The following is a 27,500-nucleotide window of genomic DNA, read 5'->3' on the forward strand; positions in this document are numbered from 1 at the left end:
AATTTGATGCAGTGTGCGGCGTATGGTCTGAGCCCTGACAGGCTGACCCCCCACCCCTTCAACCTCTGCAGCAATGCTGGCAGCACTCATACGTCTATTTCCCAAACACAACCTCTGGATATGACTCTGAGCACGTGCACTCAACTTCTTTGGTTGACCATGGCGAGGCCTGTTCTGAGTGGAACCTGTCCTGTTAAACCACTGTATGGTCTTGGACACCGTGCTGCAGCTCAGTGTCAGGGTCTTGGCAATCTTCTTATAGCCTAGGCCATCTTTATGTTGAGCAACAATTCTTTTTTTCAGATCCTCAGAGAATTTTTTGCCATGAGGTGTCATGTTGAACTTCCAGTGACCAGTATGAGGGAGTGTGTGAGCGATGACACCAAATTTAACACACCTGCTCCCCATTCACACCTGAGACCTTGTAACACTAACAAGTCACATGACACCGGGGAGGGAAAATGGCTAATTGGGCCCAGTTTGGACATTTTCACTTAGGAGTGTACTCACTTTTGTTGCCAGTGGTTTGGACATTAATGGCTGTGTGTTGCGTTATTTTGAGGGGACACCCCTGCCTTAGATGTTAGGAACGGCAAGGATCACGGATCTTCGTTGAACTACTCGAACTACTTCGAGCGCCGAGTAAATTGTATTTGTTCACCTCTCCAGTCAGCTCCAGCAGTACAAACTGCCTGTATCTAATTGCCATGCGATTACTGTAACAGCACAGCTTTAGCTGAATACCTAGAACATTTCTGAACAGCAAGAAGTGTTGTGCACAAATGCTGCCTGACTCAGAACAAAACAACCTCTGAGAGGAGACCTGGTTCACTGCTGGGCCAGAGAGCTGTGTTTAAAATGAACAGCGCCAGAGGCTACACGCCACCTCTCACCTCTACCACACAATGTGCTACTTCACTTACAAAGCCTGCTGGGGTCTCAAACACGTGTATATATGTGCGTTCACGTGGGAGAGCTTCTGCTTTTTCCATTACAGCGGGAGCACGCAAAACCTTTCCTCCCACGTCTAAATGCGCCGGCTCCTGTATGACCTTAACACAAATCATGCTCCGTGTGCTTTTAGCCAGTCTACTATTGTGTACTGTTTACGGCCTCAGCTGCTGAGACTGACAGTGCTTCCTGTAGTCGGAATCCCTCACTGACCTTGACACTTCCCTCCGTTGGTGGGGTCTCCGTGATAACCAGGCATGCAGGTTTCGCAGTGCGGGCCGGTGGTGAGGTTACGACACTGCTCACACACGCTCCCGTTCACACAAGTGCTGTGGCCGTTACACTGGCAGGCTGGAAGAACGAAGGGAAAAGGAGAAATTAAACTCCCTGCCCGCATCTGTAAACAAACACTCAAGACTCTTCCACTGTATTTATTTCGCCACACTGTAGCGAGGAGCTGAGTAGGGATGGGCGATATGGACTTAAAACTATAATCACGATATTTTCTGCTATTTATTGCGATAACGATATCAGTGATGATATATATTTAGTACAGTGCACCACTGTTTTTGGCTCCAAGTGACAGGTGCATGCAGTCTTGAGAGCCTCAGAAACACAAACATTGATCTAAAAGTAAAACTGATTTTCTGTAACCGAACCAGTTCCAGATTGTAGAGGTACCTCCTTGTTTAGTGATAAACTCCTCCTCAGCGCCCGCTGTACTTGTTTCCGCACTGCACGTGAGCTGCGAAGGGTCGCACACCGTCGCACACAGAAACATGTAATCAACTAGGCTTTATCGTGATCGCGGGAAGACTCATTCTTATCGTGGGGAGAATTTCTACCGGTACATCGCATACGATGAGATATCGCCCATCCCTAGTGCTGAGCATACAAAGAAAAACTTGATAACAGAGTGTGTTCTGACCAGGGCACTGGATAAAGGCCCACTCGTAGCCTCGTTCCTTGGGACAGAGAGTCGTATCCAGCAGCATGTCCTGGCTGTGTTTGGGCAGGTTCTTCATAGGGCCACGGTACGAGCCCTCCACACACTGCCCTTTGCCTGTGTTAGTCGGATCTCCACACCAACCACAGTCGGGCTGCTCCAGACACTGTCCGCACGTCCGAAAACCAGAGCAGTTCTGGGCTAGAAAACAAAAGGTAAAGGGGATTAAACAGTTTAAATTAACAACAAATAATAAAAAGTAAAATAGTGTAATATATATATACACACACACACACACACACACACACACACACACATACAGTATCTCACAAAAGGGAGTACACCCCTCACATTTTTGTAAATATTTGATTATATCTTTTCATGTGACAGCACTGAAGAAATGACACTTTGCTACAATGTAAAGTAGTGAGTGTACAGCTTGTGTAACAGTGTAAATTTGCTGTCCCCTCAAAATAACTCAACACACAGCCGTTAATGTCTAAACCGCTGGCAACAAAAGTGAGTACACCCCTAAGTGAAAATGTCCAAATTGGGCCCAAAGTGTCAATATTTTGTGTGGCCACCATTATTTTCCAGCACTGCCTTAACCCTCTTGGGCAAGGAGTTCACCAGAGCTTCACAGGTTGCCACTGGAGTCCTCTTCCACTCCTCCATGACGACATCACGAAGCTGGTGGATGTTAGAGACCTTGTGCTCCTCCACCTTCCGTTTGAGGATGCCCCACAGATGCTCAATAGGGTTTAGGTCTGGAGATATTCTTGGTCAGTCCATCACCTTCACCCTCAGTTTCTTTAGCAAGGCATTGGTCGTCTTGGAGGTGTGTTTGGGGTCGTCATCATGCTGGAATACTGCCCTGCAGCCCAGTCTCCAAAGGGAGGGGATCATGCTCTGCTTCAGTATATCACAGTACATGTTGGCATTCATGGATCCCTCCTCATTGAACTGTAGCTCCCCAGTGCCGGCAGCACTCATGCAGCCCCAGACTATGACACTCCCACCACCATGCTCGACTGTAGGCAAGACACACTTGTCTTTGTACTCCTCACCTGGTTGCTGCCACACACGCTTGACACCATCTGAGTTTATCTTGGTCTCATCAGACCACAGGACATGGTTCCAGTAATCCATGTCCTTAGTCTGCTTGTCTTCAGCAAACTGTTTCCAGCTTTCTTGTGCATCATCTTTAGAAGAGGCTTCCTTCTGGGACGACAACCATGCAGATCAATTTGATGCAGTGTGCGGCGTATGGTCTGAGCCCTGACAGGCTGACCCCCCACCCCTTCAACCTCTGCAGCAATGCTGGCAGCACTCATACGTCTATTTCCCAAACACAACCTCTGGATATGACTCTGAGCACGTGCACTCAACTTCTTTGGTCAGCCCTGGCGAGGCCTGTTCTGAGTGGAACCTGTCCTGTTAAACCGCTGTATGGTCTTGGACACCGTGCTGCAGCTCAGTGTCAGGGTCTTGGCAATCTTCTTATAGCCTAGGCCATCTTTATGTAGAGCAACAATTCTTTTTTTCAGATCCTCAGAGAGTTCTTTGCCATGAGGTGCCATGTTGAACTTCCAGTGGCCAGTATGAGGGAGTGTGAGAGCGATGGCACCAAATTTAACACACCTGCTCCCCATTCACACCTGAGACCTTGTAACACTAACAAGTCACATGACACCGGGGAGGGAAAATGGCTAATTGGGCCCAGTTTGGACATTTTCACTTAGGAGTGTACTCACTTTTGTTGCCAGTGGTTTGGACATTAATGGCTGTGTGTTGCGTTATTTTGAGGGGACACCCCTGCCTTAGATGTTAGGAACGGCAAGGATCACGGATCTTCGTTGAACTACTCGAACTAATTCGAGCGCCGAGTAAATTGTATTTGTTCACCTCTCCAGTCAGCTCCAGCAGTACAAACTGCCTGTATCTAATTGTCATGCGATTACTGTAACAGCACAGCTTTAGCTGAATACCTAGAACATTTCTGAACAGCAAGAAGTGTTGTGCACAAATGCTGACTGACTCAGAACATTAATGGCTGTGTGTTGAGTTATTTTGAGGGGACAGCAAATTTACACTGTTACACAAGCTGTACACTCGCTACTTTACATTGTAGCAAAGTGTCATTTCTTCAGTGCTGTCACATGAAAAGATATAATCAAATACTTACAAAAATGTGAGGGGTGTACTCACTTGTGAGATACTGTGTGTGTATATTATATATATATATATATATATATATAACACACACACACACACACACACACACATACATATATGTGTGTGAGTGTAATGCACATATCTTATTTTGGACACATTGCCTAGCTCTATAAATACTTTTTGAAATGGCAGCATAGAGAAATTACATTTTTTAATTATCAAGGCAACAGCGAGGCTCACATTAATAACACTACACTGCTATACTGCACATTATATAATATAATTACATCTAATGACTAGCGATGAGAACATTTCCAAAATCAATTGTTTTCATCTCATGTGTTTTATTCATCACATGCCCACAGCAGCACTTCCTAAATAACATTCACAGAAATCACTGCTTCTCGTCATGTAGCGCAGCAGCCACATCCAACGTGCAGTCCGTGCTCACTAGAGGAGTCCCACGAGTCCCTCCAGCTGACCCAAAACCGGGGGGGTGGGGGGGGACAGACGGAGTTCCAGTTTACACTGGCTATATTTTTTTAAGGAAATGAAGAGGGCGTGTATTTTTACTCACTCGACAGCCTGTGAGAGCGAGTTCTGTATATAAGCGTAGCGGGGATATTCTGCGCGTGGTAGCGCAATGTTGGTTTCCGTGATTGGCCACAACACCTACAGGCTGCAGCCAATGGAAACGCTTATATATCCACGCACGTCGTCACAGGACCAATCAGACGTCAACACGTTCTTTATCATCTCCAAGCAGAGATTCATCTCAATGGACAGTGTTTGTTTTGTGCCACACACAATTGATGAATTAAAAAAAAATAAAAACCTCTCCAACTAGAGTCCCCCCAGTGTCTCTCTGCCATTCCCACCACTGCCTAAAGCCAAGTCCGGACTACAGCTAACTCATACAGCTGAGTGAGACAAAGACAGGACATGAAGAAAGATATGCAGGGGACAAAACCATCTGGCAATGAACAAGAACTAAAGGAAAGACGCTTTTCCACACAGAGCTGAAGTCTGAATGGACACGTGGCTTTGTTTCTGTCCTTCAGCTGAACAAAAGGGTTCGTGTTCGTCCTCGTCCTCATTGTTCAATGCCACCGTTTCACCTTCCTGCTCTTTAATGCTTGTGCTGACAGATTTAATGCTTATATCTACCACAAATACCATCACACACAGACACACACACGCTCACTCATTCCCACACTAATACTTTTGAGCTACGTGCTAAAGCCCTTGAATTAAAGCTGAAAGTCTACACTTCAATCTCATCTTGATTGAACTGCTTCATTTCAAATCCACTACAGAGGCAAAATCCCCAAAACGTGTCGCTGTCCAAATACTTATGGACCCGATTGTTTAAAGAGGAAAATATCTTGCGGATTAAACACGCTCGTCTGAAGGATATTTTGCTCTTGTTCATAAAACATCAAAGCTAAATCAATAACTGTGATAGTACTTTTAGGAAAGAGACTGAAATTCAGCAGGAGTATGAACAGTACACATGATGGTTTTTCAGAGACACACACTGCAGAGATGTCCAGCTTCATGCATCTGCGCAAGCCTCAGCACAGGGAAATGCTTTGTTTTCTGTCCATAGAACAAGTGACACACAGAAATAAATATATATATATATAAAAAACAGAGCAGTGACACGGGTGTGCCGTGAGATGAGCTGTGATAAGTAACTGTCTCTCTGCAAGATGGAGAGATACATTTTGATATTTCCCCTAGTCAGAGATTTACAGACTCACACCACCCACTTCTGCTTGAGAGATTTTAATTCTTTTTCCATCAGAGTGAGCAGTTCGATTCAGTGAGTGAAAAGCACACACACACACACACACACGTCATTTTGTTTGCAATGAAATTCTCTCTGGCAATCAGAAATATGAGACACTGACAGTTCCACTGGAGCTTTTCTTGACAACAGAGAGTTTTCCCAAAATCTTAAACACATACAATAATTTTCCAGTGTCAGATGGAAACTGGATCATTTTTTTGTCCTACATTATAACTGAAGATCCTAGCATTAATGTAGTTCAGAATGCAATTAAAAATGACTACATCAGCTCCTGCGAGCAGAAACAGAAACCTGTTGCCTCAGGGAGACTGCGAGAGTTCGAATCCTGACCATGCCGCAGCCTCCTGTGGCTGAGAGCCGAGAGAGCAATATTGACCATGCTTTCTGGCATGCTCTCTCTCCCCGTCAATCACAGTGACACTAGATAATCTTGGGCATGAGCAGCAGATTGAAAAGATGCAGCCGGTCGGCTTCACGTGTCTTGGAGGAAGCACCTGAGCTTTCACACACCCCGGTTGGTAACAGTCATATAGGGGATAAGGGGAGAGATGGCGGATGGGTGGAATCTGGCAGCTAAACAAAATAATTAGAGATGCGCCGATACTAAATTTCTCAATAAGCGATTATTCAGAATGATATCGGCCGATTGCGATAACCGACACCGATAGTTCTGCCTTTTATACCTTCGTTTAAATGAATAACAATTAATTCCGAAATTCTGAAAGAAATGCAAATAAAAACTTTATTCTCTCCATTTTTTCGGCAAGTTGTTTCACAGTAACTGGTCTCATAAACAGAAAACACATTACTCTATTAACATGTGAACTACATTCTCAAGATTAAAGTAAGATTTCTTAACGTAATTCATATTAACAGAATTAATTGACTGAACTATAAAAATCCTCCCTTTAGTCTCACATTCACTCACCACAAACACAAGCATTTCTACTTCATCACTTACATCAAACTGGTAATATATCATATCAACTTTTTTATGTATTAACATTATCTGCATATGAAATACACTACTCCACAAATATATTTTTCTGTGCAATATAGACTTTTTTGTCAACTCATCTTCGTTTAAATCTTTCAACAGTGGACCGGCGCTTTCATTCAGTGCGACAACAAAAAAAATTGGACTCGACAGCAAAACTCTCGCTTCACTGCCGCAGTATCCGGTGTAAAATTTAAGCGGCGCGGAGCTTACAGAGCTTACGCACAGCACGAAACCGATGTGTTTTCCTGCCCTCTTTTGATTGACAGGATATAATCTTCCCTGATCATCAGATGTTTCTAAACTATCAGCCGATAGTAATAAAAAAATTGCCTTTAAATAATACTTTAAAAAAAAAAAAAAATTATAAACATAATATCTAGACCTGGATATGTATACTCTCCTTCCAAAGCGTCCTTTATAAGCAGTACTGCTAAAGCTAGCTTGTTTCTTGATTTCTGTGCTTGCTCTTAAATCACGTACCGTCTGCCTGGAGGGAAAGTCAGATGTTTAAATCAGAGAAATTGCCAGGTAGTCCTGTTAATGAGATAAAAGAGGAGCTCTTGTTGGAGACAGAGCATTCTGATGCAGATTATAGGTGTTTTTCTTTACAATGTTAATCCCACTGACAAACTATATTGTCGGTTACAGAAACACACACAGGGGTGCAATTCTAAACCAAGCAATAACTTCAGTGAATAAATGTGTCTCCGCCTACAGCTCCAGAAGCACTTGGAAGTGTTGTGTACTACGCTTCATTTTCTATTACTCTTACTACTAAAGTGCACTTCAGTTACTTCCTGAATTCTTCATATATATTATATATTATGAGAACAAACGATACTTTGCTGCCAAAGTACAGCAAATTTGTAAAACAGGATCAGGACTACAAAATAAGAGAAAACAGGGATTACAAGACGAGCATGACATACTGTACATCATTAAGTTCTGTGCATCTTAAGGCCTCTAGTATAAAGTGACAGCTGCAAGTTGAGGTCCATTGCAGATACTTGGAATCCATCAGTGACTCCTGATTGCATCTTCAAACCCAGTTGTGATGTCTCTCCTATGCAAATCATCACAGCTTCATCTCTAAAACATTTACACCAGCTCTCAATTCAGACGCCATCAAACACTCAAAAAAACAACATCCGCAGACTGCCAACTCCCTTGCTCTCGCACGAAATCACAATCTCATTTCCATCTCCTTATACCCTCTATGTCCTTTCTGTACCGGCCTGTACTACACACACACACACACACACACACACACACACACACTAAGACACGTACTGATACCCCCTGAAATCAATCAATCAATCACAACAGCCCAATCATATATATTCCAACATCCAAACCAATTTCATAAACCCTTTATGTGCTATATGTATCAGGCGAGACTTACCCACACAGTCTCCAGTCTGCCATTCCAGACACTGGCCATAGGGGAAGGAGATGACATAGGCATTGGAGTCCACGCAGCGCTTGGTGCTGCCACACCACATACACTCTGTGGCCTGGCTGGTGCAGTTCTCACAGGTCACATGCAGCGAGCAGGGTGTCTTACACGGACGTGCATTCCGGCTCTCTGTGGAAACAAAACAAGACCCGTATATCTCAGCTCATGAAGTAGTCTAGGAGCAATGGCTGTACTAGGTTCGAACACTGTCAAATGTGCTTTCTCTCTTAAGCAAAGTAATCACAAAGAGGAAATAATCGAAATTTTTAGCAGGAACATTTCGGATTTGTTTTTAAGCTTAGGCACGTCCCTCCAGGATTTTGCGAGGTTGTGATCGAGGAAATCAAGGAAACTCCAAAATATGTTTTTCAAAATGACCGGTTTGGGCCAAGACGTGTCATGTGACATCACCTCATTTACCAACGAAAACTGCGAAAGGCCGTGAAAACAATTTTGTGTGAGTGCAAAAAAGCACAAAAATATAGGGTGCCATAAAAAAAATAAATCAAGCATTCTTGGCAGCAACGATCACAAAAAAAATCTCTGCGAAATCCTGCATGGACTGTTATGGACTCAAATCTGCAAGGACACTTTCTACATGACCAATAACAGCAGTTTCTGGCTTTGTATTGGATATACAATACAAACTCTTGATGTTTTTCCATTATTTTGCATTCCGTTGGCCAACCCACAATCGCAGTATCCGCTACTGTACAGGACAAACCCCAAACAGGTTCATTATATAGAATATGCTCACTAATCAGAGAGAACAATGCTGATCTGGAATCCATGTAGAGCGCAGTTTACTTAATATAAAAAATACTATAGTCCCCCACCAATAAATATTAAAATAACACATGCCATCAATGCCATGCATTTATTCAGACCTATTTTCATAAAACAAACAACAAGCATTTAGGAAAACCTGATTAGGCAATTTGTTTCGCTTAGCAACATTTCTAAAAAAAAAAAAAAAAAAACAACAACAAACAATTCATTCCTCCTCCAAACAGAAGAAACCCCAGAAGCCTGAACGCAGCCGGAAAAAGATGAATATGGTGACCAGAGCCTCACCGACTGCTTTCTCACAGATGAGGCCGTCTGTGTTGGCGTTGCAGGGATTTGCCCTGAGCCCCGAGACCTGCGCTCTCTCCAGGTAGGCACAGAAGCCTGAGTCATTGGGCTCTCCAGGCAGCCACTGCAAAGAAGTGTTCGTGAAGGGAGAGTTGTCCTCCCAGCCCCAGTAGGACACGTTAATCTTCCTTAGGCCCACCCAGGGGAACAGCTTCTGCAGAAATTAAAACACATTAAGGTTTAGGGACACTGTATGACCTCACATGATGCAGAAAGAGAGACATTCCTCTCTCTTATGGGCACGCACACATATACACACACACACACACACACACACACGTTTGTTTTCACTTATCCTGGTTCTTTGAATAACTACAAAGCGCACACACCTTCTCCTGTTGCTGGTACTTCTGTAGTTCTCCAAGAACAAAATCGACTTGCTTGGCAGTAGAAAGAGAGGCGATGATGCCACCCAGGTTCTTGCAGTAGTGCCGGGCGTTGTCGTAGCTCTCTCGGCTTGAGTTAATGCGCAGGCAGGCCTCGCCCACTTGGCTCCACCCTTCTCCACACAACTTGGCTGCAAACGGCCACAAAGAGAGATACAGGTGAGGACAGAATCAGACCAACTTCAGCACAGAGTACATTTCAGCTACTATCAAAAAGCAGGAGCAAGAAAATAAACAGTGCAGTACACCAACATATGTAGGGACTGCATCATTTTACCATCTACTAAGAGCATACTGAAATGTCTCAAATAAATAACTGCTACTTTCCAAGATTCCCTTAAATGAAGCACACAAGCGTCACTATAGATGCCTCACTGAGGAAATCAAAGAATCGGAGTGCAAACTCAAGCAGCTCTAAACACAAAGCGCATCATCACTTGCTACCCAAAGCTATTCCACAAAAGCGGCAACAGAAGTGAAGTTGAGCGAGCTGTTAGTCAGCAGAGACTCAGTTTTCATCAAAAGATCTCTCATCAAAAGCTCTTGACCCATGCGTGTGAGATATGCTCATGAGCATAGTAGTAGAAGTAGTAGTAGCAGCAGCAGAACCTTAGCGGTTCTACAAAGCGCTTTTCTCATTCACCCACTCACACACCAATGGTACCTGCAATGCAAGGCTTGCCATCGGGACCCTTAGGCCAACTTAGGACTCTTTTCAGTGTCTTGCCCAAGGACACTTCGGCATGTGGAGTCCCGCGGGCCGGGAATCAAACCGCCAACCCTACGATTAGTGGACAACCCGCTCTACCACCTGAGCCACAGCCAACCTAGTAGATGTAGCAGTAGTAACAGCAGCAGTAGCTAGCTAATGTATTTATGATTTTCCACGGCTGAATAATAATAACAATAACTTTATCATAGCGATGCACCGATAATAAATGTCTCAGCCGATACCGATAATCGATTATTCAGAGTGATATCAGCCGATACCGATAACCGATAGTTCTGCCTTTTATACCTTCTGTTAAATTAATAATAAATAATTCCACAATTCTGAAAGAAATGCAAATAAAGACTTTATTCTCTCCATTTCAACAAGTTGTTTCATAGTAACTGGTCTCATAAACACAAAACAAATTACTCTATTAACACATGAACTCAATTCTGAAGATTAAAGTAAGATTTCTTAACTTACTGAATGTTATTAATTACATCAAACTGGTAATACACAGGCCTAATATAAGGGTTTTTTTTGATGATATTAACTCATTAACATTAAATGGATAAAATACACTACAAATATATTTTTCTGTGCAATATATACTACTTTTTTGTCAAGTCATCTTCATTTAAATCTTTCAACAGTGTACTGGCACTTTAATTCAGCGTGAGCAGCATGCGAGTGGGGGGGGGGGGTGGTGGGGGGGGGCGGGGGGTTGGACTCAACACCGCTTCACTTCTGCTCACTTCCGGTGTAAAATTTTAGCGGTGCGGAGATTACAGAGATTACAAACTGCGGTTTTGTCATCATTCCACACAAGACACATCCTGTTTACACACAGCACGAAATCGATATGTTTGATTGACAAGAGATAATCTTCCCTGATCATCGGATGCTTTTAAACTACCGGCCGATAACGTGAAAAATTGCCTTTATCATACGATACCGATTACTGGTCGATACATCGGTGCATCTCTACTTTATACTGAACAATAATAATGATCATAATGGCAGCTCAGCACACATCATGCCAGTTCTCTCTAGTTACATGGGCCTCTCTCATAAGTGTCTTGGTGTTGAGTTCTAGATGCACTGAAGTTTATTAAGACTTTGACAAATGGTCAAAAAAAAAAAAAATGGACAAAAGGGTCAGAAAAACATGAACTGAATTACAGGAATCTATAAGCTAGGCGTTCTACATCATAGAAGCTTTGAGAGGAATAATAGTAAACAATATTAAAAAGATGAAAGAACGCTCTTAGTTTAAGTACAAGAACGTCCTGAATGTTCTGGCCACCAACTATCTTTGGCCACAAATAATATAAACGAGCTTTCGGTTGAATGATTGATGATGAAGCTGAATATTTCTCATCGTTTTTGTTCTTGCATGCTGATTATTGATGACTCATTCAAACAGTGACGGCACATCCCTGCGAAATGCTCCACTATGTGAATGCACAGCAACCAATCAATAAGCCATAAAAGAGAACAACCCTTTTTAGTGCATATCCATGTTTGGAATAGTGAAAAGCATCTGTGCGTGAAATAAAAGCTGTGTTCTGTTTGCTACAGTGCTGTTCATTGCCATATGAAGGAAGAAAGTAGGATGCTGTCATCAAAGAATGTGGCCATCCATTCAGAACGGAATAGACCTCAATAATAACGGTTTTGATAGATTAAACCCTAGACAGACCAGAACTACAATAAAAGGTGACTTTTATATTTTTATAGTGGAATAAAGCCTTTATGTATGTTTGCTTCCGTAATTTAACTAAGACTAGACTTTGCTTCTTGACAAAATGATGGATAGTTAAAGGTGTACAGGTCCAGATACAGACACAGACTTGACTAAAGCTTTCAGTAAATGTACATTAAGTAAATTCAATTCAATTCAATTTTATTTGTATAGCGCTTTTTAAATTAAAAAACGAGTCAAGGGAACAGAAGTACACAGTCTAGGTCACCTAGTGTCGAGCAAAACCAGCAGCAGGAACATTTAGTGTTTCTATAAGGGTTAGACTCAAATTAAGACAAAAAAAATGGTCCTTATAAATGTGTGTGTGTGTGTGTGTGTGTGTGTGTGTGTGTGTGTGTGTGTGTGTAATTCTACATAATCATTGTAATTACAACATCCACAATTAAACATGCATGTATCCATCCATTTTCCACACCGCTTATCCTACACAGGGTCATGGGGAAGCCTGGGGCCTATCCCAGGGGACTCGGGGCACACCCTGGGCAAAGTGCCAATCCACCACAGGGCACGATCGCGCACACATTCACACATTACAGAGTATTTGGAAATGACAATCAGCCTACAACACATGTCTTTGGATTGGGGGAGGAAAACAGAGTGCCCTGAAGAAACCCCCAAAGTACGGGGAGAACATGCAAACTCTGCACACACAGGCCAGAGGCAGGATTCGAAACCCCAACCTCGGAGGTGCGAGGCCACAGTGCCCCCCACAAATACATTTTTTTAAAACTCTGGTGCTTCTGTGAAATTTATTTTGAAGTGATAATCAGATTACCCGCATTTATACATACAAGCTTGGACGTACCAGCCTATACACAATCTCATTAGAGGTTACTGTACTATAAACATACATGTAACTGTAGAATATATCCAAAAAAAAAAAAAAAAAGCCGGTGCCGTTTCTAATTCATAAAAAGTTTCCAGCAACTGGCTAAGTGTGGAAGACAATGAAAATAAAAATGTGATATTCTATTAGCTAGATTCTGAGACCTAAAACAATCTAATCCACCATCCAACAAATCAATGTTCTTGAACTACATTGAACTAAAATGCCAACATGTGAGGACTGACCCTCTTAAACTTGCACATCTTACCAGGGAGCGCATGACACTCATGTTGCTGGTGATCCCACTGGCAGTTAAGGTTTAAGGTGCAGCTCTTGCAGTTGGCCAGCTTGCTGCAGATCTGCTCATTTCTGATGGAGCACTTGGTGAAGTTTCTCACACTCTGCAATAGCAGAAAACAGGAACACAGCGCTGTGAAGAAGTATTTTCTTCTGATATTTCTTACTCTCTCTCTCTCTCATAATAAATAGTTTCAGATCTTCAAATGAAATTTTATTCATTTATTTATTTTATTGAACCAGACAAAGTTATCCAAGACCTATCACCAATGTGAAAAACTAATTGCCCCCTTAAACTCTGGGACTAGGACTTGCTCCTGTGCTTTGGATTGTTGTCTTGCTGCATAAATCCAGTTGCAGCCCGGAAATTCTCCTTTAGGATTTTCTGGTGGGGCACAGAATTCGTTTCACTCAATTACTGCAAATTTCCCAGGCCCTGAAGCAGCAAAGCATCCCCACACCATCACACTTCCACCACCATGCTTGACTGTAGATATGATGTTCTTTTTGTGGAATTCGGTGTTTGATTTACGTCAGATGTAACGGGACTCCTGTCTTCCAAACTGTTCCACTTTCAACTCTTCAGTCCACAGAACATTCTCCCAAAAGGTTTGAGGATCATCAAGGTGTGTCTTGGCAAAATTCAGTTGAGCCTTAATGTTCTTCTGGGTTAGCAGCGGTTTTCACCTCACCACTCTTCCCTGGATGGCATTTTTGCCCAGAGTCGTTCTGACAGTGGAGTCATGAAGAGTGACCTTTACTGATGCAAGAGAGTCCTGTAGGTCCTTTGATGTTATCCTGGGCTCTTTTGTGACTTCCTGGATGAGTAGGAAGTCACAAAAGAGTGACTTCCTACTCATCCAGTACTCTTGATTTTGGCCACTACTGTGCCGAGTTTTTCCATTTGGAGATAATGGCTCTCACTGTGGTCCTTTGGAGTCCCAGAGCTTTGCAACGCTTCCCAGGCTGATGTATTTCAACCACCTTGCAGTTTCATAGATTTGGGGAATGAGTAACTACAGGGGTAAATACATTTTCACACAAGCCTAGCTGGTATTGGATAACTTTTGTGCTTCAATAAATAACATTTAAACTGTATTTTGCACTTACTCATGTTGCTTTTGTTTTATCTTAGATTTTGTTTTAATTTCTGAAACAATTTAGTATAAGATGTACACAAAAACAGAAGAAATCAGGACTGTAGATTCATAAAAAATGAGTATTAGACACCCATACGAATGGTCTTGACCTGCAGTGTCACAGTGTAAAGTATGGAGGAACAGAGTGGCTCTCTGGCTCCCTCTACAAGACTACTTACTGCAGTGCAATTGCTGAGGGCTGAGATGCATTTCTTGTCATCACACCACTGACAGCCATTAGTGTTTGCACTACAACTGGTGCAGTCAGAGAAGCGGTGACATCTCTCATCCATGGTTGCTAAAGAAACAGACGAGATGAGACAAGGTCAGAATAAGAAAGAGGAATAACAGCACTACAAAGCGAGAGAAGCCAAAGAACATGCATTTAAAAGCGACTCATGTCTAACTCCCTGTCTGTTTGCATTAATGTTGAGAAAGAAAGTCAGGCAACCTCGAATTACTTCAGAAAGGAACGGTTCTGCAGGAAAAGTTCTGCGGGAGCTTCTTAACACCTTAGAAGTTGAAATGAGGTAAGAAAGAAACAATAAGCACATCAAACACCCGTCTCGCATTTCCATTTACGCCCAATCAATAGCCTTCAAACTGCTGGCCTTATATTAAGCATCAAAGCAGACTCTGCTCGCATCCGTCACCCTCAACACACAGCGCTTTATTCTACAATTAAGAGAAGACAATCACCACATAACCTTCTTTCACTAGAGAAAAAGAAAAACAAAAAGGCTCCCAGATTCCCTTCTGGTGTGTCTCTGCTCCAAGACAAAGTGCGTACTGGTCTCTCTCACAGAAAACCCATTTCAAGAGGTTTGAATTTCAGATCAAACAATTATCAGGGCTTAGCACCAGCACTGCACAGCCTGAGGGCAAACACATGGGCATTATGCACTGCATGTGTGCACGCATTTTTGTTTAGCTAAAGGCACGGCGAGGTTTTTTTGATGACTTCCCAATGGCTGCTCATGATCAAAGAGGGATGGCGGAGAGCTGTGCTCTCTCCCTCTCATTACAACAGCTAAAGTTTGTGTGTGTGTGTGTTTCAGCTCAGAACACCATACACAGGTCATCAGGTGAGATGGAGAGCTATTCAACTTCGTCAACAACTAGCAGTTCAAATGGGGAAATGATGTGGACTGAGAGTGACCCGTTACATGATTACATGAATAAAAAAAAAAAGCAATGCTTATTCTTCTCTTTTCTCCGTCAGAATCAAGTCTACATAGTAGTCAGGTTTTACTGCCACAGCAAACATGCTGTTTCAATCTTGTTGTTGCTGATAAAGTGAATGAGTTCTGTCAGACAATATATAAGCTGGAACTGACAGTCACCCATATTGATTTTTCCTCTTTCCCAAAACTAAAGGAACCGTGTGAAATTTGTGTCTCACACAAACAATCTATATTTGCTGAAGATGACTATATATATATATATATATATATATATATATATATATATAAATTTGCTATATATGTCATAAGGGATAATCCATAGCTACTGTAGGTGTACATCACTTGCCAGCATTGACGAGCTAAAGCAGTCATTGATATTTGCAGTGCAAAATTTGAAAAGGATTTAAAAAAATAAATAAATAACGGTTACTTTTTGTTATTTTATATTCAGGTCGTTAGAGCTAGAATTCTGCCTGCTCTAAATCGTACACAGATAAAGCAGTGAGATACAATTCCATTTATCTGAATGAATTATAATAAATAGCTATGAGAAAGAGTGAAAGAGAGAGAGAAAGAGCGCACATATGAATTAACCGAGTCTGTGCTGCGTCTCTACTAATAATGAAGCTGTGAGTTTAACTACTCTATGCAGCTGTAACTATGTTACTATGGTTACAGCTGTTTATAGGCAGCGCAATAATTTAGAACGGTGATTAAACGGACTGGAACTACATGTGCATTATACGGTTTGAATGCTAATTCGGCCAATCAGAATTGAGTATCCAGACAGACCATGGTATAAAGGAAAATAATCAGCGATGGAGATGCGTGATCCCCGAACACCCCGAAGTTGATTATTTTTTAATAACGGCACGTAGGAAATGTTTTATATTCCTGTTATACAGTACGTTACTGAAAAATAACACGTTCTATCTTTTCATCCATTTATAGTTACGTTCAATGCTACGGAACATCCATGCAACGAGTTAGTTCCTGTTGTCACTTATTATTATGGCAATTATAAACAGTCGCTCTCTCACCAGCCTCACTTTATTTTTCTCACTTGAAGTTAAGAAGCTTATAAATGTTACACAGGATCTGCAATGTTTCTGTACGGAAATATTTCTGTTACAAAGTGCTGACACTGGAGACTCCATATGAAAAGCTTGACCATATCAATGATTATACATGAATCTTTATTAAATACACTTTGTTATATACTAATTATTAGGCTTTATTATGTGAGCACCGTATTACGCATTAAATTGAGAACATTAGCATATACCTCTGATCTGCCTTGTAGTCAGCGCCAACATTAAAGCCATACTGTGACAGAAAATGAATCAACATCTTCTGACCAATCAGATTCAAGACTACAACAGGGCTATGGTATAAACAGCAGTAGTATTAATCATCAGGCAGTCACACAACCCCTAAAACCTGAAGTCTGTGTTGCTGATTGAATAGGTGTGGATAGATAGAAGCTTGTCTCAGGAGAGAAGCTGCAGCAGCACATACCAGGCTTGGCAGGGCAGAAGGTTGCAGGTGTGCTTGTGGAAAAATTGGGCTCCCAAGAGAGACAGCGGTTCTGTCTCCAAACACAGCGCACCCCTGGACCTGCAGCCTCACATCGCACCTGCCCCACAAACGCCTCACAGCTGGGCGGCCTGTAGATCAGCACATCATTCAGCAGCACACTGGAGAATCCACCAAACACGTACATAGACCTGCAGAGGGATGGAGAGCGAGAGAGAGGGAGTGAGTGTGTAGTATGTTTTATGTATTTAAAAAATAATTTTAAAAAATTTTAAAACCAGACCTGTTGCAGTGGAAATAGTTTAGCTTTACTTTAATACAGTCTAAAATGTTAAAATATTTTTTTCAAATTGCACCCCTACACATTGTCACTTAGCTACTAACCCATTACTGGTGACAGCAGTGTGGCCGAAACGATTAACATCTCTGTGCAGGTTTGGTCTGGGGAGGACCTTCCACTCATCACACGCTGTGGAAAACGAGAAAACAATTAGCCTGCCAAACGCTTACTAGTAAATTATCATCACAGGCATGATGATATTAACCCTCACGACCCTAAACTATTTTTAAGCATATTTCTCTGGTATGACAACCACTTAGAACAACAGCTGTATGCCCAATTATTCACCCACAGGATCTTCTGCTGAACATCTCACATGGCTACCTGAATAGATCCAACTTTCATTAACAAATAACGATTTAGTCACTATCCTTTTAAATAAATCATCATTTTACACATACAATTGTTGTGATTTCAACATGGGTATCTTTATTTATTTTTTTATGGTTAGTAGAGTTGCTTTGGTCTGGAAATTGAAAAATGTCTATTATTTTAGTTCTCTCCAATGTTAGCTACGATTCTACCTTCTCACAGGTGAAAATATCCCAAATATCTCTCTCGTAGCTATGTATACTATAAACTATATTCATTAAACTATATTGTTAAACATTATACATTAAAAAATACACTGTATATAAACATTTCTTTTAAGCCCAAACCTCAAGTTGTAATGAGTGTCATTTTGTACATTACTCTACATACAGTTTTTTCCAGGAATGGGAGAAACACTGGGATGTGTGCATCACAACACAAGGAGAGTACTTTCAAGGGGATTAAACGTGAAATGCTGTAAGTTTTATAACACGTGTTTTATTTTATTTTTTTAAACAATTCTGGGAATCGTACAGTTTATTAAATAAATAAATAGATAGATAGATAGATAAATAAATAAATAAGGTCAAAACTCAATCATCAGTATACTTACAAAAACTATTTTTAAGCAAAAGTTATGAAAAACTCTCTCAGAGAAACTGGAGCAAAGATGTAGACAACTTGCTTAGGTTGTGTTCTAAAGATGAAACGAACAGAGAAAACAGACATGGAAATAGACAGTTCATACCAATATCATAGGCCAGGAAGTCAGCAGAGAAGCACTTAGCACCATTGCTTAGTGACGTATCATTATGAGTGTTTCCTCCAAAGATGAGCAGAGTTCCTCCCAGCAGCACTGCCGAGTGGAGGTAGCGTGGGTAACTGCTCTCCTTCAGAATAGTCCTAAACACAACAGGCAAAAACTCCTCAGGATACAGTGATGCTAAAAACACTAAGAAGTTCTGTATGTGTGTGTAGTCTTTCCTTAAAGCTGCAGTCGATTGTTAAAGTGGACGTTTAGATTCATGTAAACGTCACTGTGATAAACTGCAAGTAGGGATGCACCGAAGTTTTGGCCACCGAAAAAGAAAAAAGGCAGAAAACATGAGCCGAAAATATACGCCGCCACGCCCTGCTCCTCGGTGCTCGGTGCTCAGATTTCACTCTCGATCTAGCTGACCGTTATCGTTTTACATTATAGATAATGATATATAGATTGATAATGATATATAGATATATGAATGATAGACATCATAGATAATGATATCTAGATCCACGATTTAAAGAACGCTACTTTGATGCGGAGGAAAAGCAGCGTGCACAGGAAATGGCAGGTAGAGCTGGAGGTGATGAATGCAGCTGCTGAAGGATTGACGTGCAGCACAAAGTGTGCCGGAGAAACGGGTGCGTATCAGTGATGAGGCGCAAACTCCTTCACTTTCTGACGTTTGACGAGATTCTACAGGAAAGCGCCCCGATCCACAGCAGTGGCACAACAAGCACAGCTACGCTTTCCTTTGCTTGCGCGGAATGCACTCAGGTATTTATCTGCCCCAAACACCAGCACAGAGAGGGAGAGACTAATCAGAGCAGCGTCTCATGCTCTTGATGAGAAGAGGAAACATCTCTCCTGCCACAAAGCTGAGCAACTTTTGCTCTTGAAGAGAAACCTGCCACTTTTGCTTGAATAGAAAGCAGACTAATTTGCAATGTTTATAGCAATTACATTAAAATTTGTGTAGCCCTGCAAAACTTTGCTCTTGACTTGAGGCTACATCTGTTGTTTACAAGTTGTTTTAGTTCTATTGCTGCTGTTTTGCCCAACAATCTTTAATTAATGTGGACATATGTTTACATAAACAGAACAGAGATATAGTTCATTACTTGACTGCTGATTTGCATATCATAACAGTTTTCTAGAACTTAACATTATCCATCCATCCATCTTCTTTACCGCTTTATTCTTTTCAGGGTCACGGGGAAACCTGGAGTCTATCCCAGGGAGCATGGGGCACAAGGCGGGGTACACCCTGGACATGGGTGCCAATCCATCGCAGGGCACAATCACATACACATTCACACACCCTTTCATACATTACAGACACTTTGGACATGCCAACCATGCACGTGTTTGGACTAGGGGAGGAAACCGGAGTACCAGAGGAAACCCCCACAGCACGGGGAGAACATGCAAACTCTGCACACACAGGGCCACGGTGGGAATCGAACCCCCGACCCTGGAGGTGTGAGGCGAACGTGCTAACCACTAAGCCAACGTGCGCACTAACTTTACATTATTTGGATAAAAAAAATAATAATAAAAAAAACAGAACTGAATGAAAAATAATATATTTAATATTGTTTTTGTTTTGGTGTGTTGATTTCAATAAAAGTGTGATCATCTTATTGGTTTGTAGTTTTTCAATTCAGATTCACTAAATTGATGAAATGAATTAAAACGTCTAATATTAATACAATTATACAAAAAAAAACTATTTTAAAACGGGCTTTAAAATAAATAAATGAATAAATAAATAATCCTTTTCGGTTTCAGCCCAGACTTTTGCTTTCGTCGCATCGCTACTCAAGTGTTGAATGGCACATACTGCATGTAGTATAACTGCTATTTAATTAGAAACAGATACGGCAATAACCTCCGGAATATTGTACAGGTTCCGACTGATTTCGCATTCAAAACTTCAGGCTTGCCTTATTTTACTCTTTTACCCGAGTTGTGAGAATTCATGTCAAACCGAAGCCAGGGAATTTGTAACTTTAATAGCCTCGTCTTTACTACCTTGAAAAAATAAATAAATAAAGCCAAAACGACCTGACAAACTTTATTAAAAGTGTCAACTCAATTCAGAGTGGAGCTTTACAGAAATCTGGATATAAATTTGAAATCGATCCCTAATGTCCAAGTCGGAAAGGGAGGCTCTAATGGCTTCTTAATTAGTTGTAGTTTTTTTTTTGATGTCGGTAAAACAAAACGATAAGTTTTATTCCCCTACCATCATACTTTATAATCTTTGGTTATCCTAAAGACAACAGATGAATGGGAAATTAAATGTAAAGAATTCCAGAAGCTGTGGGAAATGATTTTGAGACCCCCATAATAATAATAACCCAAAAAATACTAAACTATTTAAAAAAGATGTACGTTCATGCTTGTCCATGTTAATGGACACTCACCAGATACGAGTGTGCACCTCATAACGGTACAGGTCATCCACAAGGCTATACTTATTAGCAGGCAGGGACTTGTAGCCTCCGTGGACATACACACTCTTGCTGCCGGCGTCATACACGCTGCTGTGGCCGTAGCCCCCCTGAACTGTGGCTCCTCTCGTCTCAGGAACCAGCCATGTGTTTGTTTCTGTGGTCAGAGAGAACAAACCATAATGTGAAATAAGTGCTTGTGTGCGCACGGATAGCACGACTGACACAAAACACAAGGCGATATAAAAAATAGCCATTTTCTTGGATTCTAAGCTACTGTGTATTTGAGTTTGTTTAGTAACAAAGAGACTGTTTGCTTATGGCATTAAAGCATTATTAGTTGGTAAATAACTCTTACTGAAACTTACTGAACTCTTATCTGATTCACAGAGAATTTTAATCATAACTAAAGAAAGAATGATCTATTCTTCAACCAGCCCAAGAGAACCTATGTCACTCCCCTCTTCATCTCCCTCCACTGGCTTCCTGTAGCCGCTCGTATCAAATTCAATGCCTTGATGCTCACCTCCAAGACCTTGTCTGGAACAGCACCCTCCTACCTCAACACTCTCATGAAGGTTTACGTTCCCTCACGCAATGTGTGATCGATTAACGACCGACTCTTAGTAGTGCCTACTCGGCGTGGCTCAAGGTCCCGTTCCAGAACCTTCACACTATCGGTCCCTCAGTGCTGGAATGAACTTCCAACATCAATCCGGACCGGAGAATCTCTCACCATCTTCAAAAAAACACCGCTAAAGACCCACCTCTTCCGTGAGCACGTAACTAACCCTTTTAAAAATAAATAAATAAATAAAAACCCTTACTCTGGCTCTTACACCTCTACTCTGTGCACTTTGCTTTTGTAGAACTCAATTAAAAGATCTTGTATAGTTGCACTACTTGTATTGTTCTCCGCTTGATATATCGCTTTGCTTGTATTTCCTCATTTGTAAGTCGCTTTGGATAAAAGCGTCTGCTAAACGAATAAATGTAAATGTAAATCTAGAAGAACCCAAGTAATGTTCAATTACCAAGTGACAAAACACATGCCACCAGTGATTCAGCTCAAGTTTGTAAAGGTCCAGTTCCAGAACATTCCAGCTAACATGAATGAATGCTTAATCATTATTGATTAGTTCATGGCTATAAAGAACAGATTTTTTTTTTTTATTTGATGCAGGGAGAATAAAGTATACTTCTCTGTCTCTTTAAACATTCATTTTATCAACTTCTTAAAATAAGCCGAGTTGGCAAGTATGCAGGTTAGACCAAAAAGGGTCAATTAAGAAAAATAAATAAATAAACCAAATAACTAATTTAAAGAAAATCTGTGAAAACTCTCCCCTTTCTGAGTCAATACTCCAGGAGAAAACAGAGAAAACACAGTAAGAGTCTAGCAAACCGCATTGTTGCCATTTGTGATTATGATGATGTTATTCATAAGGGCATACTCATTTCTCTCGTTCGCTAATGTTCTCCAATGTTCTCCATATATTTCCCCATAAATATACACACATGTTTACGTTTAGTTCCACATGTATGATTAAAATAATTAAACTATAAGACTTAAAACGGAAGCTAAAAGCAGATTAAACTAAGAATTAAGACATAAAAGTGAGAAACAGGAACTCTGGCACTGGTCAGCATGGTTTGCCAGCACACTCTCAGAAATAAAGGTATTAAACAGTACTGTTCCTTTTCACTGCATCTTCAATATGTAGCTTTTACCTGTGTGCATGTGGTGTACCTTCAAAGCTTTTTGTGTAAAGCTTACTGGATTTAAGGATTACTGCAGCCTTAAATTCTCTATATTAAGGGATATTCAATAGAATAGTAAAAGATAGTGCGTGTGGGTGTATATATATTTTTATAGATTCACCGATACAAAATTTCTCAGCCAATACCGATAACCGATTATTCACCGAGTGATATCGGCGGATACTGATAGTTCTGCCTTTTATGCCTTCTTACAACTTAATAATAATTAATTTAAAAGAAAATAAAACAATTCTATTTCTATTTTATATCTAAAAAATTTTATTATCATTATTTATTTGTTTTCGTGCACTTCACTAATATTGGCAACCTTGGTAGATATGTGTAAAATACTCTGCTCTCGTGGATATCAAACTAAACCGGACAGGAAACTAAATATACTTTTATCCAAAAAAACATCTTTGTTTAATATATTTGTGCAATAATTATTGGCACCCTTTTATTCAATACTTTGTGCTACCTCCCTTTGCCAAGATAACAGCTCCGAGTCTTTTCCTTAGGGCTGTGACGGTGGCCATGACAACCACACCATCATAAGCAACGTTAATGTTTCTGCTTGAGTGGGCACTATGACCAGTACAAAGTTTGGTATACAAGTATAATAATAACAACAATAACAATAATAGTTGCAATATTAATTTGCATTTATAACCTACCATATAGCAGGAGATTTTATGTTAATACACAAATTACGTAATCATAATCAAACGTCTTATATGGTGGTGTCTGTTAGCTTGGCGTGGGTTTGTTTGAGCGCAGCAAAATCCATTCAGGAGAATTCTGCGATTTCACTTCGGGTTCTGCCGCTGCGATGGATCTTGTTGGGAAACTGAATGTTACATCGTCGATCTGGGAACATTTTGGACTCGAGCTTAATGAGAGGGATGAACCAATAAATTTGGATGAAGCCATATGTCGGCTTTGTGGGGGAAAAATGTGTGTTAAACGGGCAAACAATACAAATCTCAGGATCCATCTCCAGGCATGTCACCTGACCGCGTTTTTTTTTAAAGTTTATTTAATATTTCGCTTTTTAACATATTATTTAAGTTACTGTCCTACTGGTATTTCTTTCAAAGTTTTACAGGCTTGTGGAATACAACACTTGTAAAAGAAAAAGTATTAGTCAGAGAAACGTGCGACTGTGTTTCACTTCTTCTCCTGTCCTATACGGGTCACAATACCATATCACACAGTGCCCTCAGGTTGTTTCTCACTGCAACAACACGACACAACAAGGCTGTTTCACTGACAAAAGCGCTCAAATAAAGCCTCATTTATTTATTTATTTATTTATTTTTATATTTATTAAATATATTTACTGAAAAAAATTTACACGTTCAATACTTATTTCCCCTACTGTGTGTGTGTGTGTATGTATATATGATACTATATTCACATTTTGAAATGGGAGACAAGAGAAAGTACAGTTTGGTGTCTTTATTAAGAGTGCCCCTTGGAGATGCACTACCATCTTCTGTGCCTGTAATGTAACTGCTCTTAATCCTCTTTAACCTTCTGACCATAATAATATCATTCATCATTATACATACAACTGACCGGATAATGTTTGTTCACACATTCTCGACGGAGACTGAACTTGGACCTCAGAACACTGTTGGTACCGATTTGAACCACCTTCCGTGCTATTGAACATCAAGTCAGTCACACACTCACTGATGTTGTACTCCTGCACGTTGCTGATGTAGCTGTAGATGGAGGAGTAGCCGAAGATGACCACCATTACCACGTCTCCTGTGTCCAGTTCGGCTATGTGTGCAGAATGACCCTCCACCGCGTAGACCTGACCATGTGCCGGCGTGCTTGGAGACTGCTGAGCCCATGACTTACTCTGCATATTAAACACCCACAATTCGTCTGTTACATTACCCGAGCCCATCTCCAACTTTCCCCCGAACATGTAGAGTTTATCCTGCAGAGACACAGACAACGCGGAGACAAAGAAATGGTGCGGAGAAAACGTGTTAATGGTGCATCTCTGATCAACACTGTTTTTAAATAAATAAAAAAATGTCAAAGAAACTTAATTAGAACTAAATAGCTGAATTAAATGAGGTGAATTTAGGAAGAAGAAAAAAAAGGCCTTTAGAACCGATAGCTCGGACTGTTTGAGTGTGAAAACTGCTTTTCAAACGCAGTCTCTGGATGTGATCTCTGCTCCAACTTTAAACAGGAGAATATGTGAAACAACTCTATATGTGGAAAAGATCTGCTCCCAGGATTGGGTGTCAACTCATTTAACTCTTTTTCCTAACAGTGGGAACAGCAAAGGATAACCACCTAGATTCATGGGGACAGAAATGTTGTTGCATATACAGTACTGTGCAAAAGTCTTAGGCACCCCATTTTTTAGTACAAACTAAAAGTACAAGAACGTTTTTATTTTATGACTTCTACACTATCGATTCCAAACATTGGTTTACCAGCACAAAATGAAATGGTACAGAAAAATGTTTGTATGTCAGTAAAGAAAGCAGCTTATTACATACAAGGGACACTTTTCAGACACACACAAAAAAAAAAAAAACCCACAATGAAGGCTGCTGGGCTTTGATGCAAAAATAAAAAGCAAGTGCGACAGTCAAAGTCTCCAGAAGAACCGCGACAGGTTCAGCAAGATGCTCAATAACACTTACAGCTCATTTCATTATAAAATTGCCAAATTTGTTCCGGAGACTACTACTGATATTTTATAAAGCAAATGGTCAACATACCAAATATCTACTTCATTTATTTCTGTTTCCTGCTCTTTATAGTTTTTTTTTTTTAATGTAGAAACATTTCATTTCATTAAGTTTGAAGGCATCTTTGCTCTACAGCATTTCTTTGCTTGTGCCTAAGACTATTACACAGTACTGTATGTGAGCAGCTAAAAGGCTTTACTCCAAAAAAGTAATGCGGATTAAATATATAATAAATTGTTTATATAAATGTTAGTATGAACAATGAAGATGTGTTCCCATTGTCTATTGTTCTGCTACATTTACAGCAGGAGTAATTTACTGAAGAGGAGGGAGGAAAAAAGAAAGAAAAAAAACCCTGTGATGACAATGCCGTCTGTGAATAAGCCCATAATTAAACCTTGGTGCAGACAATTCAACTCGAACCTAACTTTTACTTAAAGCAATCTTTGCATGACAATTTCTCCACCAGGATTCAAACAGACTCGTGTCTCCTCAAAGTCCACGAGGCAGGAGAATACAGATGCATTTCAAAAAATTCTGCAATTTCATTCAAAAAGTGGAACGTTCATATATTCTAGATTCATTACACATAAAGTGAAATATTTCAAGTTTTTTTGTTTGTTTTAATCTTGATGATTACAGCTCATGGAAATCCGGTATCTCGAAATATTAGAATAAAGAATTTATCATACAGAAACGCTCCCATGGATTCATTTGAAAACTGCGTTTCCGTGTTGTTGTGTGGACAGAGAAAACAAGATATTCAGAAACAATGACTCATTTTCAGCCAAGTGACGCAGTCATGTGATCCATTCTACTCATACCAAACCAAATGGTGGACGATGTTGTGAGGTTGTTGTGCCTGCTGTACAGTTTGATAGCATTGATAAAAGATTGTCACTTTGTACAACCTTCAGACTGCATTTTTAAATAAACGCCAAACGTAAAACGATGCAGACCAAAGCTTCTTACTTTTTTACGCATGCGCAGTATAGGGATGGAAATGTTTTCAGCGCGGACTAGCAGACTTTGGAAAACGTTTGAAAATGCCAGTGTAGAAGGAGAGCGTTTTAAAGTGAAAGCGCAGTTTTCAGACCTATTCGAATGAATGTGGATGTAGCCTCAGTGAAGAGAGATCTCCACAGCCCCTAGGCGAATTGTTAGCTAAAGACTTTGTGCCTTTTCCTCAAGGATATAAACATGACAGGAAGAAGAGGATAAAGGCGATGATTTAGGGCTGCAACTAACGATTATTATTATTAGTTGGCCAATTAATTATTTTTTTTTATTTATTCGATTAATCGGATGGGGGGGTGTTCAGTGACATTTTTTTTCATTTATTTAAAATAAAATCCACAAACTGAGTGTTACAAATATAAACTTAAGACTACTAAAACTTTACACAACTTTTTTAAGCAATTAAGCAAGGCTGAAAAGAACCCAAGGACTGTAGTTTAATTCAGTGCTTTTTTGCATCTATAAAAAATAATACATATACATGTACACACACACACATACATATATACATTTTATATATATATATATATATATATATATATATATATATATATATATATATATATATATATATACACACATATATATACACATACACACACATATACACACATATATACACACACACGTGTTTCAGAAGACGTGTTACCTGATAGTGTGCGAGAGAGTGGCCGTATCTCGACACAGGCCCACTACTGCTAGCCACAGTGTTCCAGGTGCCACTATCCAGATTATAACTGCAGAAAGACAAGAAAATATTTCTGATTTATGATCTTCAAACAGAACAAAAAAGATCAGAGTATGAGCA

At 40.5% G+C, this 27,500-nt stretch overlaps 1 protein-coding gene across 6 annotated transcripts in view; it reads right to left on the reverse strand.

The window, feature by feature from the left end:
- atrnl1b (attractin-like 1b) overlaps positions 1-27,500 on the reverse strand; it is a 127,884-nt gene that overhangs the window by 72,385 nt on the left and 27,999 nt on the right. For all 6 annotated transcript variants that reach the window (XM_047159361.2, XM_017483859.3, XM_017483860.3 and 3 more), the window contains 13 exons: positions 27,342-27,429; positions 24,648-24,903; positions 21,165-21,348; positions 18,721-18,875; positions 17,705-17,789; positions 17,303-17,511; positions 14,780-14,898; positions 13,433-13,565; positions 9,805-9,992; positions 9,416-9,629; positions 8,288-8,470; positions 1,880-2,098; positions 1,165-1,302 (listed from right to left, as the gene is read on the reverse strand). In XM_047159361.2, coding sequence (XP_047015317.1) covers positions 1,165-1,302; positions 1,880-2,098; positions 8,288-8,470; positions 9,416-9,629; positions 9,805-9,992; positions 13,433-13,565; positions 14,780-14,898; positions 17,303-17,511; positions 17,705-17,789; positions 18,721-18,875; positions 21,165-21,348; positions 24,648-24,903; positions 27,342-27,429 — 2,171 coding nt within the window. The remainder of the gene's footprint in view (positions 1-1,164; positions 1,303-1,879; positions 2,099-8,287; positions 8,471-9,415; positions 9,630-9,804; positions 9,993-13,432; positions 13,566-14,779; positions 14,899-17,302; positions 17,512-17,704; positions 17,790-18,720; positions 18,876-21,164; positions 21,349-24,647; positions 24,904-27,341; positions 27,430-27,500) is intronic.

The sequence above is a fragment of the Ictalurus punctatus genome, chromosome 13 (assembly GCF_001660625.3).
Source record: "Ictalurus punctatus breed USDA103 chromosome 13, Coco_2.0, whole genome shotgun sequence".
Taxonomy (NCBI): Eukaryota; Metazoa; Chordata; class Actinopteri; order Siluriformes; family Ictaluridae; genus Ictalurus; species Ictalurus punctatus.